The sequence below is a fragment of the Myotis yumanensis genome, unplaced genomic scaffold (assembly GCF_028538775.1).
Source record: "Myotis yumanensis isolate MYYU_CA2020_CCGP unplaced genomic scaffold, mMyoYum1.0.hap1 SCAF_1, whole genome shotgun sequence".
Lineage (NCBI taxonomy): Eukaryota > Metazoa > Chordata > Mammalia > Chiroptera > Vespertilionidae > Myotis > Myotis yumanensis.
In genome coordinates this window covers 93,729,405-93,747,553 of record NW_027223752.1, presented here as the reverse complement: position 1 = coordinate 93,747,553, position 18,149 = coordinate 93,729,405, and the positions used below count along the sequence as shown (strand labels likewise).

Genomic DNA, 18,149 nt, shown 5'->3' with positions numbered 1-18,149 from the left:
ATCGAACCTGGGACCTTTCAGTCCGCAGGCTGACGCTCTATCCACTGAGCCAAACCGGTTTTGGCAGCACTCATATTCTTGAGTAAGCAAATTGTCCTGGATATGTGTAGGGAAATCAGTGTGGCATGATGGATTGAACCATATTATGGAGGGCCACCAAGAATACTTCAGAATAAGGTGAACAGATCAGGAGGTAAAGATAAAATATCAGGACGTTTTAGGAAGGAAATCATCCAAAGCAAAGATGTGCTGGAAGAGGGTCCCTCTGCCAGTAGAGAGTAGCATGGGTTGCAGAGGGAACAAAAGCAAAACAAGGCTGTCATAGGAGCCTATGTCAATAGTCAAGCGGAGGGGTAGGGAGATCAGATGTGGATGAGAGAGACGTTGCTAAGAGATCTACAGGGCTTGGGAACTGAGGACTCATCCAGGGACAGAGAAAGGAGTCAACCAAGAGTCCAAGACTTTCAGCCTATAGCAGCTGTAAGGATGGAGGAAGTGACAGAAATCAAGAGTCAAAAGTAGCTATTGGCCCTGCCAGGGGAGCTCAGTTGGTTAGAGTGCCATCCGGATAAAAGGTTGTGGGTTCAACCAATGAATGAATAAAATAAGTGTAGCAACAAAAGATCTCTCTCTCTTCCCTTCCTTCCTCTCTCCCTAAAATCAATCAAATAAAAAAAAGAAAGAACAAGAAGTAGTTATGGCTAAAGTATAGGAATGGGATGGAACAATTTGAGTTGGATCTGAGCTACCACGTATATTGACTTTGAATTGGCAGGGGTGCAGCAGGCGGAGATACCTAGCCAGGCAATTGGAAAACCGACATGGTACATGGAGGAGAGGGCAAGGATCCAAATAAGAGGGGATAGCGACCTGAATGGGATTTTGAAGATGGGAGAGGTGTCCGGAAGGAGGCAGGGCTTGGGTATAGGCTGCTGCAGGGACGGGAGAAAAGGCGTCACAACCAAGAGGCTGCCTGCCATCTGCCTCCGCTCAAGTATGGAGTGGTGTCGGAATAGGGCTGAGCAAAGGTTGGGACTGAGAAGAGTCCAAAAAAGACAACTGGGAAGTAACTGGTGACAGTCTAACAACTTTTCCGTAGGAAGTCAGGGCCGCTGGCAGAGTGAGGAGTGAGTCCTGAAGGCGAGGAGGCGGCGCAGCGAAGAGAAGGTAGGACGGCTGGAGGCGAGGGGATTGGAGGAACCTCGGTTGCCAGCGTCTGAGGACCTACAGGCTGCATGTCCCCCAGCGTCTAGATTTCTGCTTTTCACATCACGAAATGAGGTGCCCCACGGCAAGGATTACTATCCCGGTGATAAGGTGGCTGCTTCCAGGTAAGCCAGTGGTTCTCAACCTTCCTAATGCCCCATCCTTTAATACAGTTCCTCATGTTGTGGTGACCCCCAACCATAAAATTATTTTCGTTGCTACTTTCATAACTGTAATTTTGTTACTGTTATGAATCGTAATGTAAATATCTGATATGCAGGATGTATTTAGGCGACCCCTGTGAAAGGGTCCTTCGACCCACAGGTTGAGAACCGCTGACAGAGGAGCGGCTGGCAGTGGCTGGATACACCCCTTCGCCCCGCCCCTCTCTGCCCCGCCCCCGCCCCCGCCACTAGGACAATCTGCGCAGGCGCGCGGAGGTGCGGGCGGAGCGGAAGTGCGGGCGGAAGTGGAGCCCGCAACGCCTTAGGGAAGGGGTCCCGGAGGAAACATACTCTGGGGCCGTCTGCGGACGGTGTGGGAGTGCGGAGGCCGCCATGAACCGGCCCCAAGATGACTATGACCCCTACGCAGTTGAAGAGCCTAGCGATGAGGAGCCGGCTTTGAGCAGGTGCGCCCCGGCTCCGCCCGGCCCAAGGCCTCGGCCGCGGCCAGGCCGTAGCCTCCTCCCCGCGCCGCGCCGGCCGGCCTGTGCGCACCCTCGGCCCAGCCGCTCGGCCCCTGTCGCGCCCGCTGTCGCCTGCGGGGCGCCGAGGGGAGTTCGGGTGAGGTCTTGCAGCCACGGGGGAGGCGGGGCCGAGCCGCCGCGGGGAAGGGGGCTGTTCGGGAATCACGCGTAAGTCTTCCAAAGCCGTGTGATCGCACCCTGCCTCTGCAGCTTACTGCCAGTGTGAGCCAAGGCAAGTCGCTTCTCCTCGGTTTCTCGTCTATAAAAAGGAAATATAATAAATATATCGTAAGTATGTTGTAAGGGTCGTGTCACTTAATGTGAAGTGACCAGCTAGAAGACTAACAGGCCATAAACAGAAATAAGGGGGTATTTCGCAGGCTTTTTTTGAGCACCTGTTATGTGCTTGCTCTGGGCTACAGAGACCAGTCATACGATTTTTGCCTTTTACAGGTTTACAGTACAGTAGGGGAAACAATATACATACCTTGCAAGGTATCTATCTGGGAAATAAGCATGTATCTCGGAAGAGCATTGTAGAAAACGATCTTAGCTAGGCACCGATGAGGTTTTCGTGGGAATTTCCAAAAGGAAGGACGTATCCTACCTGAGGGAAACTTGCAGTTTTGTTGGCAATAGATTTCCAGGCAGATTTAAGCCATTTGAGAGCTGTGAGCAGATCCTACTTATAACTTTAAAACATTTCGTCGGATTGAGCTTTCTGTAAAACTGTCCTACTTTCAATCACAGTGTTTCCTTCCATTATCCTGGGGAGGGTCCTCGGCAGGGGAGATCCGGCTGCTGCGAAGGTTTCTGTTGTGGGGAGTGAGGATGGATTCCAGGATTCCCTGTGGAAGTTGACTTAAAGGGTCAGGTCTGTGAAAGGAGGTAGATATAGGCTTCAATTAGTAATTCAGTTTGATTGGAATAGAGGAGTGTTTCCTGGACTTGAGTTATTCTGCCATTACTATCTCCATATGCACTTGTGTTATTTATTTAACATTTTTCTTTAAGTCAATTTACATTTTTGTAGTTAAATGTCTTAAAGAAAGCTTTATAATCCTGACAGTTGTCACTTGTAAAGTAATGAAAAAAATAAATACTATGAAAACAAAACAATGCTTTAAGGCAGTATTGCCTGCTTGAGGCTCTGAATCCAATGCTTGTTTTAAAAAGGGAGATTTTGTTAGAGAGGTAAGAGGTATCTGTCAGGATTTGATTTTACTCCTCTTTATAAGATACTATTTTATAGCCTGTCACTGTTTCATGGAAGCTGGCAGAAGATCTGAGACTCCTGGGTTACAGAAAACTCACAGCACAGCAGGCAGCATGAACATTATGTTGGTGTTGGTTGCTCTTCCTAACTTCAGCAGAGGTTATGCAAAGAGACCAAGACGGATGCTAACATTCAGTGGATTGGTATCCTGGCTGGGGACCACTTGAGCTTGGAATCTACCTCTTTGACAGCAGGCAGTAGATAAGCCTGCTCTTTGTCCTGAGAAGGGACATGTCCTCATCCATCAAGTTTTTTTTTTTTTTTTTTTTTTTTTTTTTACTGCAAACAACCCTGAAAAATGGCCTAGGTAAAGAGTGTTGTGAACCTTGCATGCTAGCATACTCAACAAGAATATGCAGGGCCCATGACATTGCCTTGACTAGCAGTGCAAATGCTGAGACTTTTGGAATAATCACAAAGATTGAAGAAAATTTGCAAAAAAGAATAACACTCTTGCCTTGTGTTTTAATTAAACATTTTGTTAAATTAAACATTTTGTTAAACATTTTGTTCTTACAACGAGATTCACATGTTGTAAGAAATAATACAGAGAGATTGTGTCCCCTTTACTCAGTTTCCCCCAATGTTAACATATTGCAAAACTAGTACAATGTCACAACCGGGATATTGACATGAATACAGTCAAGTTACAGGACATTTCCATCAGCATGAGGATCGTTCATATTCCCCACTTACCGCCCCCCATGCCCCACTTAACCTCTGGTAACTGCTAGTCTGTCCTCCATTTCTATAATTTTGTTCTTTTCAAAAAATATGTAAGTGGAATTCTGCGTATGTAACCTTTTGGGATTGGCTTTTTTCACTCAGCACAGTTCTCTGGAGATTCACCCCCATTTTTTTAGGTATTAATAGTTCATTTCTTTTTTTTTAAACTTTTTATTGATTTTTTACAGAGAGGAAGGGAGAGGGATAGAGAGTTAGAAACATCAATGAGAGAGAAACATCAATCAGCTGCCTCCTGCACAACCCCCACTGGGGATGTGCCCGCAACCAAGGTACATGCCCTTGACCGGAATCGAACCTGGGACCCTTCAGTCCGCAGGCCAACGCTCTGTCCACTGAGCCAAACCGGTCAGGGCGCGTTCATTTCTGTTTTTATTGCTGAGTAATAGTCTGTGCTTAACCATTCACTCATTGAAGGACATCTTTCAAGTTTAGACTATTGTGAATAAAACTGCTATAAACATTCATGTATAGGTTTTTTTTTAAACTTCACCTGTGGACATTTTTCCCATTGATTTTTAGAGAGAGTGGAAGGGAGAGGGAAAGACAGAGAGAACACTGATGTGAGAGAGACACATTGATTGGTTGCCTCCTGCATGCCCCTGACCAGGGCCGGTGGCTCCCGAGGTACATGCCCTGGACTGGAATCGAACCAGGGACCCTTCAGTCCACAGGCCAACGCTCTGTCCACTGAGCCAAACTGGCTAGGGCCATGTATAGGTTTTTGTGTGCATATGCATTTTCATTTCTCTGGGATAAATGCCCAGGAGTTCAATTGCTGGTTGTATGGTGATTGTATGTTTAGTTTTATAAGAAACTGTCACGCTGTTTTCCATAGCGGTTGTACCATTTTACATTCCCACTAGCAGTGGCTTTAGTATTCTTTAATGGGCCATCGTCTATTCTGCTACTCATTAAAATAATCATATCCCACACTTTGGAAACACTTAAATATAGAATAGATCAGGATTTCTCAACCTTGGCAGCATTGACATCTTGGGTCAGATATTGACATCTTGGATTAAAATTAATTGTTGTGAGTTGGATTTTTCTGATTTACTTTCTGCTGGAGGCTCAAAAGCATTGTTTAGAAGGCAAAACTAGAGAACCAAAAACCAAGAATAGTCAGTAAGTATTCATCAGACCATGAGTAACTGAGCATTATTTATGTATTGTTGATTGTATTAGAACTGTTTTGGGCATTTCAGATATTTCTGCTGATATCTGGTTTAATTTTGTCCCATTCCTATTGATGGGGAAACCCAGGCACAGAAGGCCAAGTAAATTGGCAGAAATTGCTCAGGAGAATTTGAGATATAATTTAGTTTTCTCTCTCTTCATAGTTCTCTGCAGCACTGTGCCTTTTATTTATTTTTTATTTTTAAATATATTTTTATTGATTTCAGAGAGGAAGGGAGAGGGAGAGACAGAAATATCAATGATGAGAGAGAATCATTGATCACCTGCTTCCTGCACACCCCGTACTGGGGACGAGCCCGGAAACCTTGGCATGTGCCCTGACTGGGAATTGAACTGTGACGCCCTGGTTCCTAGGTTGACACTCAACCACTGAGCCACACCGGCCGGGCATTTTAGGTTTAATTTAAATGTCTTGAGTTTTAAAAAACTGTGGAGTAAATTTTTCATTGCTGAAAAAATTAGAATTGGTGCAATCCTGGAAAGCAGTGTGATAATTCAAGAAGTCAGAAAGATGTTTGTATCTAATTCTAGACATTCATTCTAAGGAATTAAACAAAGTTATATGTACAAAGATGTTCATTATAGTGTTTAATAGCAAAGAGTTAGAAATAAATGTACAGCTTTTACAAGAGGAAGTGTTATGCTAACATTAAAAAATATATTTGGGCCAAAACCGGTTTGGCTCCGTGGATAGAGCCTCGGCCTGCGGACTGAAGGGTCCCGGGTTTGATTCCAGTCAAGGGCATGTACCTGGGTTGCGGGCACATCCCCAGTAGGAGATGTGCAGGAGGCAGCTGATCGATGTTTCTCTCTCATCGATGTTTCTAACTCATTATCTCTCTCCCTTCCTCTCTGTAAAAAATCAATAAAATATATTAAAAAATATATATATTTTGAAATATGCAAAATGGTTGATCTATTAAGTGAGAATAGCTCTATGTAATATGCCAGATAAATCAAATGCAGCCTTATAAACTTAAACTTGTTGGGCAGTGAGGTGATGGGAGTTGTAAGTTATTTTAATTCTTTGATATTCATATTCTTTATGATTTAAATTTATATTAGTTCTGAAGATGAAGTGGATGTGCTTTTACATGGAACTCCTGACCAAAAACGAAAACTCATCAGAGAATGTCTTACTGGAGAAAGTGAATCTAGTGAAGATGAATTTGAAAAAGAAATGGAAGCTGAATTAAATTCCACCATAAAAACAATGGAAGTCAAATTATCCTCCCTGGAAACAGGTAAACTTTTAGTTAGATTTCAATAAAGATATTTTCCCAAGCTCCGTATGGGCAAGAACCTTGTTTGTGCTCTTTTGTGTCCCCAGAACCTTCAGTAGGTACTCAGTAAGTAAGTAAATAAATAAATACTATATATATGTATGTATTTTTAAATGGATAAGCTGAATTTTTAAAAAAAAATTCTTATTGATTTTTTAAAATAATATATTTTTATTGATTTCAGAGAGAAAGGGAGAGGGAGAGAGAGATAGAAACATCAATGATGAGAGAGAATCATTGATCCGCTGCCTCCTGCATGCCCTCTACTGGGGATCAAGCCCACAACCTGGTCCTGTGCCCTTGACTGGAATTGAACCTGGAACCCTTCAGTTCACAGGCCGATGCTCTATCCACTGAGGCAAACCAGCTAGGGCAGTGGTTCTCAACCTTCTGGCCCTTTAAATACAGTTCCTCATGTTGTGACCCTACCATAAAATTATTTTCGTTGCTACTTCATAACTGTAATGTTACTACTGTTGTGAATCGTAATGTAAAATATCTGATATTCAGGATGGTCTTAGGTGACCCCTGTGAAAGGGTCGTTCGACCGCCAAAGGGGTTGCGACCCACAGGTTGAGAACCTCTGAGCTAGGGCTTGTTTTTTTTTTTTTAAGAGAGTGGGGAAGGGACAGAGAGAGAGATAAATCAGTGTGAGAGGGAAACATTGATTGGCTGCCTTCTGCATGACCTCTATCCAGGATCGAGCCCAAAACCCATGCATGTGCCCTGACTGGGAATCTAACCAGCAATCTTTTGGTGCCTGGGACAACGCCCAGCCAGCTGAGCCACATGGGCTAGGGCAACTCAGTAAATATTTATTGAATGAATGAATAAATGTGTTTGGCAACCTGAGCATAGTTTTCTTTGATGACTAGTGAAGAAGTTTTCTGTGTTGTTGGAAAGATATTATTTAATACTGTTTATTTGCATAATTTCCTTTTGTAATTTTTACCCCAGGAGAAAAAAATAAGCAGGTTTATAGAAGTATATTTAGGGTTATATAGCACTGATATGGCAGGTTGAATGATGTGTCAGCACAAATTCCTATCTAGTATGATAATAAAAGCAAAAGCAGATTTTAAGAGGAAGAATTAGGATGTAGGCATATGATGACATAAATATAGGTAATGTCATAGCACTAGGCACAAATGAGTCCTTGAGTCACTCCCCTGCCTCTCTGTAGAGATCTTACTCTCTTTTTCCTGAACTTCCTTTAAAACAAGTTGTTTATTCCCTCTTCTCCACAGTATATTGCATGGCTGAAAGGTAGAGCTATGTATGCTGGCAACCTGAAAATAGGCTATTTAATTAGATTTGTGGGAAGGGAGAGAAAAAATAATCCCATGATCTGGAACATTTAATCAGGAGGGGCAGCTCTCTGTAATGCATGGGGCACCAATCTAGTAAGTCATTGATTTGGAAATATTTTTCCATCCAAATGAGATTGGGAATGAGTAGATACTACTTTGAAGTGATGGAAGAACATACGGAGATTTTTTTCTTGTCAATTATGTAAGGTTTAGTTTGTAAACTCCCCTATGGTTTGAACAGGGTCTTCTTCAGGAAATGGGAAAGTTGGAACAGCTTCCACAAAGTACTATGATGATATATATTTTGATTCTGATTCTGAGGATGAAGACAAAACAAGTAAGTAAAATGTTTACCAGGTTTAGCAGTTATATTTTATGAAAAAAAGTTTATTTTGTATTAGGATTTCCCTATGTTTGATTTTTTTCAAAGAAATTGCAGGCTGCTGATGTGAAAACAAAAGCAGGATCGATGAGTAAGAACAGATGTGGTACAAATGTTGAACTGTAATGTTGTACACCTTGAAATATATATAACCTTGTATACCAATTTTACCACACACACAAAAAAGAACAGATGGGAATGCGTACATATGAGGACCAACACTGGGAAAGGGAGAGTATGTTCCAACTCAGGGCTCTTGGCCCCCCCTCTTCTCTCAGGTTCCCTAGCACAGCAACATTTGTTTTCACACCTGCTAATAGTTTCTATAATTTTTTTACCCCCCTTGCAGAATTCTCCCTAACTTGATTAAAAAATATATATAATTTTATTGCTTTCAGAGAAGAAGGGAGAGGGAGAGAGAGTGTGAAACATCAGTGATGAGAGAGAATCATTGATTGGCTGCCTCCTGCACACCCCACACTGGGGATCAAGCCCACAACCAGGGCATGTGCCCCCAACCGGAACCCTTCAGTCCTCAGGCCAACGCTCTATCCACTGAGTCAAACCAGCTAGGGCTCGATTAACCTCTATTCTTTGGAATTGGTTTTGTATAAAATTTGAGTGAAGATGAACATATTGAGAAGACCCAAAACTAATTTACTATATCAGTAATTACACTGGAATACACAAATAATACATTTATTTGGTAAAGTAATAATTTTATATATTATTAAATATTGACATGCTCAAGCACGCTTCAGTCCACAGGCTGACGCTCTAGCCACTGAGCCAAATGTACTTCATCCTCAAGTACATTTTAAAAGTCTATTATATGTGGATGACCATATTTTTTTCCATTCACTTGAAATTTTTTTTAAAAATATATTTTATTAATTTTTTACAGAGAGGAAGGGAGAGAGATAGAGAGTTAGAAACATCGATGAGAGAGAAACATCGATCAGCTGCCTCCTGCACACCCCCTACTGGGGATGTGCCCGCAACCCAGGTACATGCCCTTGACCGCAGGCCGACGCTCTATCCACTGAGCCAAACCGGTTTCGGCATTGAAATTTTTTTTTATGATTTCAGTAGCATTTTATATATGGGAATTTGTAGAAAATTTAGATGTGAAAAATAGTTTCTATTCTTGCTTTGCTTTGAGTAGCCTTTTTGGACTCAGAATTTTCATTATTTAAATACCAGTTTGAGATACCAGTTTTCAGTGAAAAAAGTTTTGCCTCCTCTGTCATCTTCTTTTTAATGCCTTGTTAATTGGGCAAGAATTGTACTTGGAGGAATAGTTAAAAATTTTTTAAAGGAAAATATAAATAGAAAAAATATGTAGCTCAGGAAATGGGATTCTTCATTCTGTATTAAAAAGATACGAACTTTAACCCTGGCTGGTTTGCTCATGGTGAGTGTAGCCTGAGGACTGAAAGGTCTTGGGTTCGATTCCAGGTCACGTTCTTCGGTTGCAGGTTCCCCAGTCCCGGTAGGGGTGCGTGCAGGAGGCTGCCAATTGATGTGTCTCTCACATAAATGTTTCTCCCCCTCCCTTCCCTCTCTTCCTCCCCCCCTCTCCTTCCCCTTTCTTGTCCCCCTCCCTTCCCCCTCCTCTCCCCTTTCCTCCCTCTCCCTTTCTCTCTCCATTCCACTCTCTTTAGAAATCAATGGAAAAAATATCCTCAGGTGAGGATTTAAAAAAAAAGTGTGAACTTTATTTTTTTTATTATTATTTTTTTAATATATTTTATTGATTTTTTACAGAGAGGAAGGGAGAGAGATAGAGAGTTAGAAACATCGATGAGAGAGAAACATCGATCAGCTGCCTCCTGCACATCTCCCACTGGGGATGTGCCCGCAACCCAGGTACATGCCCTTGACCGGAATCGAACCTGGGACCTTTCAGTCCTCAGGCCGACGCTCTATCCACTGAGCCAAACCGGTTTCGGCAAAAGTGTGAACTTTAGACATGCTACTTAGCCATATCCTTAACATTTTTGAAATTAGCACAGGTGACCAAGAGAAAAAAGAAGAAACGACACAGGATTCTAACAAATGATGAATTACTGTATGATCCTGAAAAAGATAACAGAGATCAAGCCTGGGTTGATGCACGGAGAAGAGGGTAAGAACTTAAATTTAATATTTAGAATCTTTAGAGAAAATGATTAAAAGATAATTTTACTATATTCACATTTTGAATGTATATGTATGCTTATATAGATGTACATAAAGAAGTTTGAGAACAAACTGCTGAATACTTGATTTTGAAAATAAAGCAAATTTCAGTCAGAAAGTTGATTTTTAAAAAAAATATATATTTTATTGATTTTTTACAGAGAAGAAGGGAGAGGGATAGAGAGTTAGAAACATCCATGAGAGAGAAACATGGATCATCTACCTCCTGCACACTCCCTACTGGGAATGTGCCTGCAACCAAGGTACATGCCCTTGACCGGAATCGAACCTGGGACTCTTCAGTCCACAGGCTGACGCTCTAGCCACTGAGCCAAACTGGTCAGGGCAGAAAGTTGATTTTTTAAAAAACTTTTGAATTCAAACTGTTGTAGTCAGTCTCTTCATTCAAGAACCAAAAATGGCCCTGGCTGGCTTGGCTCGGTGGATAGAGCGTTGCCTGCGGACTGAAGGGTCTTGGGTTTGATTCTGGTCAGGGGCATGTGCCTGGGTTGTGGGCTTGATTTCCAGTGCGGGGGGCATGCTGGAGGCAGCTGATCGGTGATTCTCTCTCATCATTGATGTTTCTATCTCTCTCTCCCTCTCCCTTCTCTGAAATAAAAAAAAATATATATTAAAAAAAAGAACCAAAATGAATAAAAAAATATAGACACAATTTAAATCTGTGGTTTTTGGAAGGAAGTCACTATGTGCAGCCCAGACTCAAGAAGTAGTGAGTTATGAGGGGAGAGTATCTTCATAAGTTACTTGTAATTCTTCTGTATGGGAGATTTGTCTCTTCTGCCTCATTTATGTATTCAGTCGTTTACATCAGCATTGACTCACGAGAACTTATAGTTTGGGTTAAAATCCAATACTACTTTTTAAAAAAAATCTAATTGCTTTAGTTTTGGCCATTGGGAGTGCTTTCAGTTGGCTCCTGTGCCCCTTAGACATACCTACTGCATTGGGTTTTTCTTTTTTTTTTTCTAAATATTTTTTTATTGATTTCAGAGAGGAAGGGAGAGGGAGGGAGGGATAGAAACATCAATGATGAGAGATGCTCATTGATCTGCTGCCTCCTGCATGCCCCACACTAGGGATCAAGCCCAAAATCCAGGCATATGCTCTGACTGGGAATCAAACCATGACCTCCTGGTTCATAGGTTGACTCTCAACCACAGAGACAGGCTGGCTGGGCAGATTTTTCTTTTTTTTTCTTCTTAGCACTTCCTTACTTTCTGGCACTACAAGATGCTTCAGGTTCATCTTGTATGCCCCATTCCTAGAATTAACCAATTTTCTGAGGATTACTGATTACTTTTATTGGAGAGTAGCATTAGAAATCAAGTTCTGGTTTTAATGTGTCTTCCCTCTACTTTCATTTTCTGTTCAAGATACCATGGTTTTGGAATACAGAGGCCACGTCAACAGCAACAGCCTGTTCCAAATAGTGATGCTGTCTTGAATTGCCCTGCCTGCATGACCACACTGTGTCTTGATTGTCAAAGGTAACAGATAAAGGCTAACAATACGCACATATGCACAAAACAATAAAAACAAAACTTGGTGGGTCTTTTTTAAAATCTGAAGTAGACTTTTGAGGTAGTTAGGAATTCTGGGCTTGTGCCCTTGACCATAATCAAACCCGGGACCCTTCAGTCTGTAGGCTGATGTTCTATCCTCTGAGCCAAACCAGCTAGGGCTTTTCTTTTACTATTGAGTTGTATGAGTTCCTTGTATATATATATATTTTTTTAAAATATATTTTATTGATTTTTTACAGAGAGGAAGGGAGAGGGATAGAGAGTTAGAAACATCAATGAGAGAGAAACATTGATCAGCTGCCTCCTGCACATGTCCCACTGGGGATGTGCCCGCAACCAAGGCACACGCCCTTGACCGGAATCGAACCTGGGACCCTTCAGTCCGCAGCTGACGCTCTATCCACTGAGCCAAACCGGTGCTGGCTCCTTGTATATTTTTACTATAACCCCTTATCAGATAGTATATGACTTGCAAATATTTTCTCCTATTTTGTAGGTTATCTTTTTATTTTGTTGATTGTTTCTTTGCTATGCAGAAGCTTTTTAGTTTTATGTAGCCCTGCTTGTTTATTTTCACTTTTATTGCTTGTGCTTTTGCTGTTATATTAAAAAACATTTCCAAGACAAAGGTTAAGGAGCTTTTCCGATTTTCTTCTAGGACAGTGGTTCTCAACCTTCTGGCCCTTTAAATATAGTTCCTCATTTTATGACCCAACCATAAAATTATTTTCGGTGCTACTTCATAACTGTAATGTTGCTACTGTTATGAATCGTAATGTAAATATCTGATATTCAGGATGGTCTTAGGCGACCCCTGTGAAAGGGTCGTTCAACTGCCAAAGGGGTCGAGACCCACAGGTTGAGAACCGCTGTTCTAGGAGTTTTACCATTTCAGGCCTTATATTTAAGTCTTTAATCCATTTAAAATTAATTTTTGTGAGTGGTGTATAATAGGGGTACAGTTTTATTCATTTGCATGTGAACATTCACTTTTCCCAATACTGTTTTTTGAAGAGACTTATCTTTTCCATATTGAATATTCTTGGCTTCCTGGTCAATTATTGGTTATATGTTGTGGCTTTATTTCTGGGCTCTCACTTGATTCTGTTCTGTTGATCTATGGGTCTATTTTTATGCCATTCCCATACTGTTTATGCCATTTCTATACTCTAGCTTTGAAATTAGGAAGTGTGATGCTTTCAGCTTTGCTCTTTTTAAAAAAAATATTTTTATTGATTTCAGGGAGGAAGGGAGAAGGAGAGAGAGAGAGAAACATCAATGATGAGAGAGAATCATTGTTTGGCTGCCTACTGCATACCTCCTCCTGGGGATTGAGCCACAACCTAGTCGCGTGCCATTGACCAGAATTGAACCTGGGACCTATCAGTCCGCAGGCCGATGCTCTATCCTCTGAGCCAAACTGGCTAGGGCCAGCTTTGTTCTTCTTTTTCAAGATGACTTTGACAATTCAGAGTCTTTCTTGGTTCCATATACATTTTAGGATGGTTTTTTCTATTACTGTGAAAAACGCCATTGGAATTTTGATAGGGATTGCATTGAATCTATAGATGGCTTTGGATAGTAAGGATATTTTAAAGTTTTTTTTTTTTTTTTAAATCTTTTTTTTAAAAAAATACATTTTATTGATTTTTTACAGAGAGGAAGGGAGAGAGTTAGAGAGTCAGAAACATCGATCAGCCGCCTCCTGTACATCCCCCACCGGGGATGTGCCCGCACCCAGGTACATGCCCAAACCAGTTTCGGCAGGATATTTTAACAATATTAATTCTTTCAATCTCGGAACACAGGATATCTTTCAATTTATTTGTGTTTTTTTTTCAATTTCTTTCATCAATGTCTTAGAGTTTTCAGTGTATAGATTTTTCACCTCCTTGGTTAAATTTATTCCTAAGTATTTTATTATTTTTGATGCTATTATTGTGCATTTATTGTGAATAGGATTGTTTTCTTAATTTTTTTTTCAGAGAGTTGTTAGTATATAGAAACACAACGGAGTTTTGTATATTAATTTTGTATTCTGCAACTTTACTGAATTTGTTTATTCTAATGTTTTTTTTGATGGAGTCTTTAGGGTTTTTTTTTTTAAATGTATTTTATTGATTTTTTTATAGAGAGGAAGGGAGAGAGATAGAAAGTTAGAAACATCGATGAGAGAGAAACATCGATCAGCTGCCTCCTGCACACTCCCCACTGGGGATGTGCCCGCAACCCAGGTACATGCCCTTGACCGGAATCGAACCTGGGACCTTTCAGTCCTCAGGCCGACGCTCTATCCACTGAGCCAAACCGGTTTCGGCTAGGGTTTTTTTTAATATATATATGATTATTTCATCTGCAAACAGAGACAATTTCACTTCTTCCTTTCTTATTTGGATACCTTTTATTTCTTTTTCTTGCCTGATTGCTCTGGCCTGGACTTTCACTATTATGTTGGTTAGGAGTGGTGACAGTGGACACTCTTACCTTGTTTTCCATTTTAATTATTTTAAGTGTACAATTCAGTGACATTAACTACAATCACAATATTGTGCAGCCATCACCACTATTTATTTCCAGAAGATTTTCGTCATTCCAAACAGAAACTGTGTATCCATTAAATAATAATTTCCCATTCTCACCTGCACTGCCCCAGCCTCTGATACTCTGTTTTACTTTCCTTTTGGCATTGTTCATTGCTGGTGTGCAGAAATGCAGCAAACTTTTGCATGTTGATTTTTGTACCCTACAACTCTGCTGACTTAGTTTATTAGCACTTATACTTTTTCTGTGTAATCTAGAGTTTTCTACATATAAGATTATGTCATCTGTGAACAAAGATAACTTTATGTCTTCCTTTGTATACCTTTTATTTTATTTTTCTTACCAAATTGCTCTGATTATAATTTCCAATACTATGTTGAATAGAAGTGGTGGAAGCAGGTATTTTTGTCTTTTTTCTGATCTTAGAGGAAAAGTTTTCAGTCTTTCATCAGTGAGTATGATGCTAGCTATGGGTTTTTCATATGTGGTATTTATTTTATTGAGGAAATTTTCTTCTATTCCTAGCTTGTTGGGTATTTTATTTTATTTATTGTTTTATCCTCACCTGAGGATATTTTTTTCCATTTGATTTTCAGTCAGAGTGGAAGAGAGGGGAGAGAGAGAGCAACATTGATGTGAGAGAGACACATTGATTGGTTGCCTCCTGCACATGCCCTGACCTGGCCGGAACCCACAACCAAGGTATATGCCCTTGATGGAGAATTGGATCCTCGACCCTTTGGTCTGTGGGCCAACGCTCTAACAACTGAGCCAAATTGGCCAGGGCTTATTGGGTGTTTTTATCATGAAAGCATGTTGAATTTTATCAAATTTTCTGCATCATTTGAGATGATCAAGTTTTGTCGTCCCCCACCCCCCCCCTTCATTCTATTAATCCAAATATAGTCATCCCTAGGTGTTGGAGGGAGATTGATTCCAGGACATGCTCCAACCCCCTCCCTCCCAGTGGATACTAAAATCTATGGATGCTCAAGTCCCTTATACTATGAAATAGCACAGAACAGTGCATACATTTTGGCCCTTGGCATTTATGGATTTCCAATTGCAGGTTGAAAATACTGTTTTCTATCTGCAATTGGTTGAATCTGAGGATGCAAAACTAGCAGACATGGAGGGTTGACTGTATACTCTCTACCTTTTTCTTTCCTTTTTTCCTCTATTGGTAGTCTTATAAATGCCTAGCTTAGTCCGTGTTCTCACTCAAGTTAACTGAAACTAAGTGATGCTGGAGCGGTAGATTTGCTCTAGGACAGTGATGGTGAACCTTTTGAGCTGTCAGCATTTTGAAAAACCCTAATTTCTGGTGCCGTGTCACATATAGACTTTTTTTGATATTTGCAACCATAGTAAAACAAAGACTTATATTTTTGATATTTATATTATATATTTAAATGCCATTTAACAAAGAAAAATCAGCCAAAAAAATGAGTTCTTGTGTCACCTCTGACACGCGTGTCATAGGTTCGCCATCACTGCTCTAGGAGCTAATGAGGAGGTAGATACAAGTTATTCTTATTCACTTCCTGGAAGTTTCCTGCAACAATTAACTTATGTACTTTCCATATGAACCCTTAAGCTTTTTGTATATAAATTGGACACCTAGAATATGTTTATGAAATGAAGAAAAAGTAAAAAGTCTTTGTACTTAAGTTGCTTCTTTCAAATTAAACCATGTTACAGGGTTTCTATACTCAAAAGAAGTTGCTTTATAATCTAACAGTAGAAATTTTCCTTGGTAAAAATTGTGTTCCACATTAATACAGGATTCCAATACAGTGGAGTATAAATGAAATTTTTATAGTCTTACTTGGAGAAGCACCAGCTTGCACAGTCTAAGTTATCAGTGGTGGTGTTGGTAGTGGAGGTCAACATTTGGAACTAATGAAGGCATAACTGGAGTTCACTGTTTTTAGCCAGATATTTCTGTTGCATGAGGTTTAAAGGGAAGAAAGTAAGGCAACTTATTAAGTGGGGAAAGAAGTAGGAAAATATTAAGTATTTGAGGGTAACAAAGGAAGCATTATCTTTTTTTTTTTTAATTCTCACCTGAGGATATGTTTATTGATTTTAGAGAGAGAGAGAGAGAGAGAGAGAGGGAGAGGCAGAAAGAGAAGCATCGATGTGAGAGAGACACATTTATTGGTTGCTTCACGCACTTGTCCTGACCTGGGTCGGGATGGAACCTGCAACCCAAGTACATGCTGTTGGTGGTGTCCAGAATTGAACCCATGACCCTTTAGTGTGTGGGCCGTCTCTCTAACCATTTAGCACACGAGCCAGGGCTCTTTAAGCTTTTAAAACTAGCTTTTACTGAAATGGTGACCAGAACGGCACCACTTGTAATGAGAGGAGGGCAGAGTCTCAGGTCACAATAGAAACAGCCAAAGATAATTTAAATATTACCTCTCAAGTTTCCTACAACTTACCTTTTTTTTTTTTTAAATATATCTTACTGATTTTTTACAGAGAGGAAGGGAGAGAGATAGAGAGTTAGAAATATCGATGAGAGAGAAACATCGATTAGCTGCTTCCTGCACACCTCCTACTGGGGATGTGCCCGCAACCCAGGTACATGCCCTTGACCGGAATCGAACCTGAGACCTTTCAGTCCCCAGGCCGACGCTCCATCCACTGAGCCAAACTGGTTTCGGCTTCTCTTTTTAAGTTTGAAGAGCAAATCAATTTTTTTTTTCTGAGGTAAAGTTACTTATGCACCATTATCTATTAACAAGTTTCTTCCTATTCTTAAAAAAGCTCTTAACATTTCTGTAAGTTTCCCATTTTGTTCTGATGTCTTTACTTTGGTTGGCATTTCAGTAATTTTTGGTGTCATATTTTATCTAAATGGATAACTATCAAAATAAAACATAAATATACATTCTCCATTTTATTTCCCTCGTAGGCATGAATCATACAAAACTCAGTATAGAGCAATGTTTGTGATGAATTGTTCTGTCAACAAAGAGGAGGTTCTAAGATATAAAACCCCAGAGAACAGGAAGAAAAAGCGAGGTCATAAGAAGATGCGGGCTAACCATGAAGATGCTGCAGAGCAGACAGATACAGAAGTGGAAGAAATCTATCACCCAGTTATGTGCACCGAATGTTCCACTGAAGTGGCAGTCTATGACAAGGATGAAGTCTTTCACTTTTTCAATGTTTTGGCAAGCCATTCCTAAATAGCTAAGTTTGCATTTAATTGCCCAATACTGTATATAAGGCAAATATGACAGTTATTTTCCTCCTGCCTATTAAGTGACATTCTGAGTGGTTATTTGAGGAAGCAGTGTTTTATTTTTGAAAGAGAATGGTTACCAACCTTCACCTTTCCCCCTTCTTTAAAAAAATTTTCCCTAGCTCTGTTGAGACTGATTATTCAATCCCTTTTTGATGGACTTTGGAAACTTGGGGCTTTTTATTTATTAAAGTTCTTTAGAATTAAAGTGTTCTGGAGTTGTAAGTACTCTGTTTTAGAGTGTTATTTTTTATTTTAGACATACCCTTGGTGTGATTAAACTGGAAACTATTTACTGACTTCTGTATGTATTGGTTTTGCTAAGAAGTATCTTTATTTCCCTTCTACCCCATAGGGTGGAGTGACAATGTTTAGCAACTGTTACAATGACATGGAGTTAGTATTGCTGGCTGCTTTGAGTAATTAATGTAGGCTTCCTTAAAAGGATTGTACTTCTAGTATTTTAAACTTAATGAATTAACATAGTGAAATAGAAATTTGTGGTGAGGAAGAGCAGCCTCAGCCTCCAGCCTTAGAT

General features: G+C 40.3%; 1 protein-coding gene across 1 annotated transcript; it reads left to right on the top strand.

Moving 5' to 3' along the window:
* The first annotated feature begins 1,662 nt into the window (after nucleotides 1-1,662).
* EAPP (E2F associated phosphoprotein) lies at nucleotides 1,663-17,910 on the top strand. The gene is made up of 6 exons (XM_070427836.1): nucleotides 1,663-1,837; nucleotides 6,180-6,358; nucleotides 7,949-8,044; nucleotides 10,100-10,217; nucleotides 11,665-11,778; nucleotides 17,279-17,910. Exons 1-6 carry the CDS (start codon nucleotides 1,764-1,766, stop codon nucleotides 17,553-17,555), a joined length of 858 nt encoding a protein of 285 aa, XP_070283937.1. The 5' UTR covers nucleotides 1,663-1,763; the 3' UTR covers nucleotides 17,556-17,910.
* The last annotated feature ends 239 nt before the right edge of the window (nucleotides 17,911-18,149 follow it).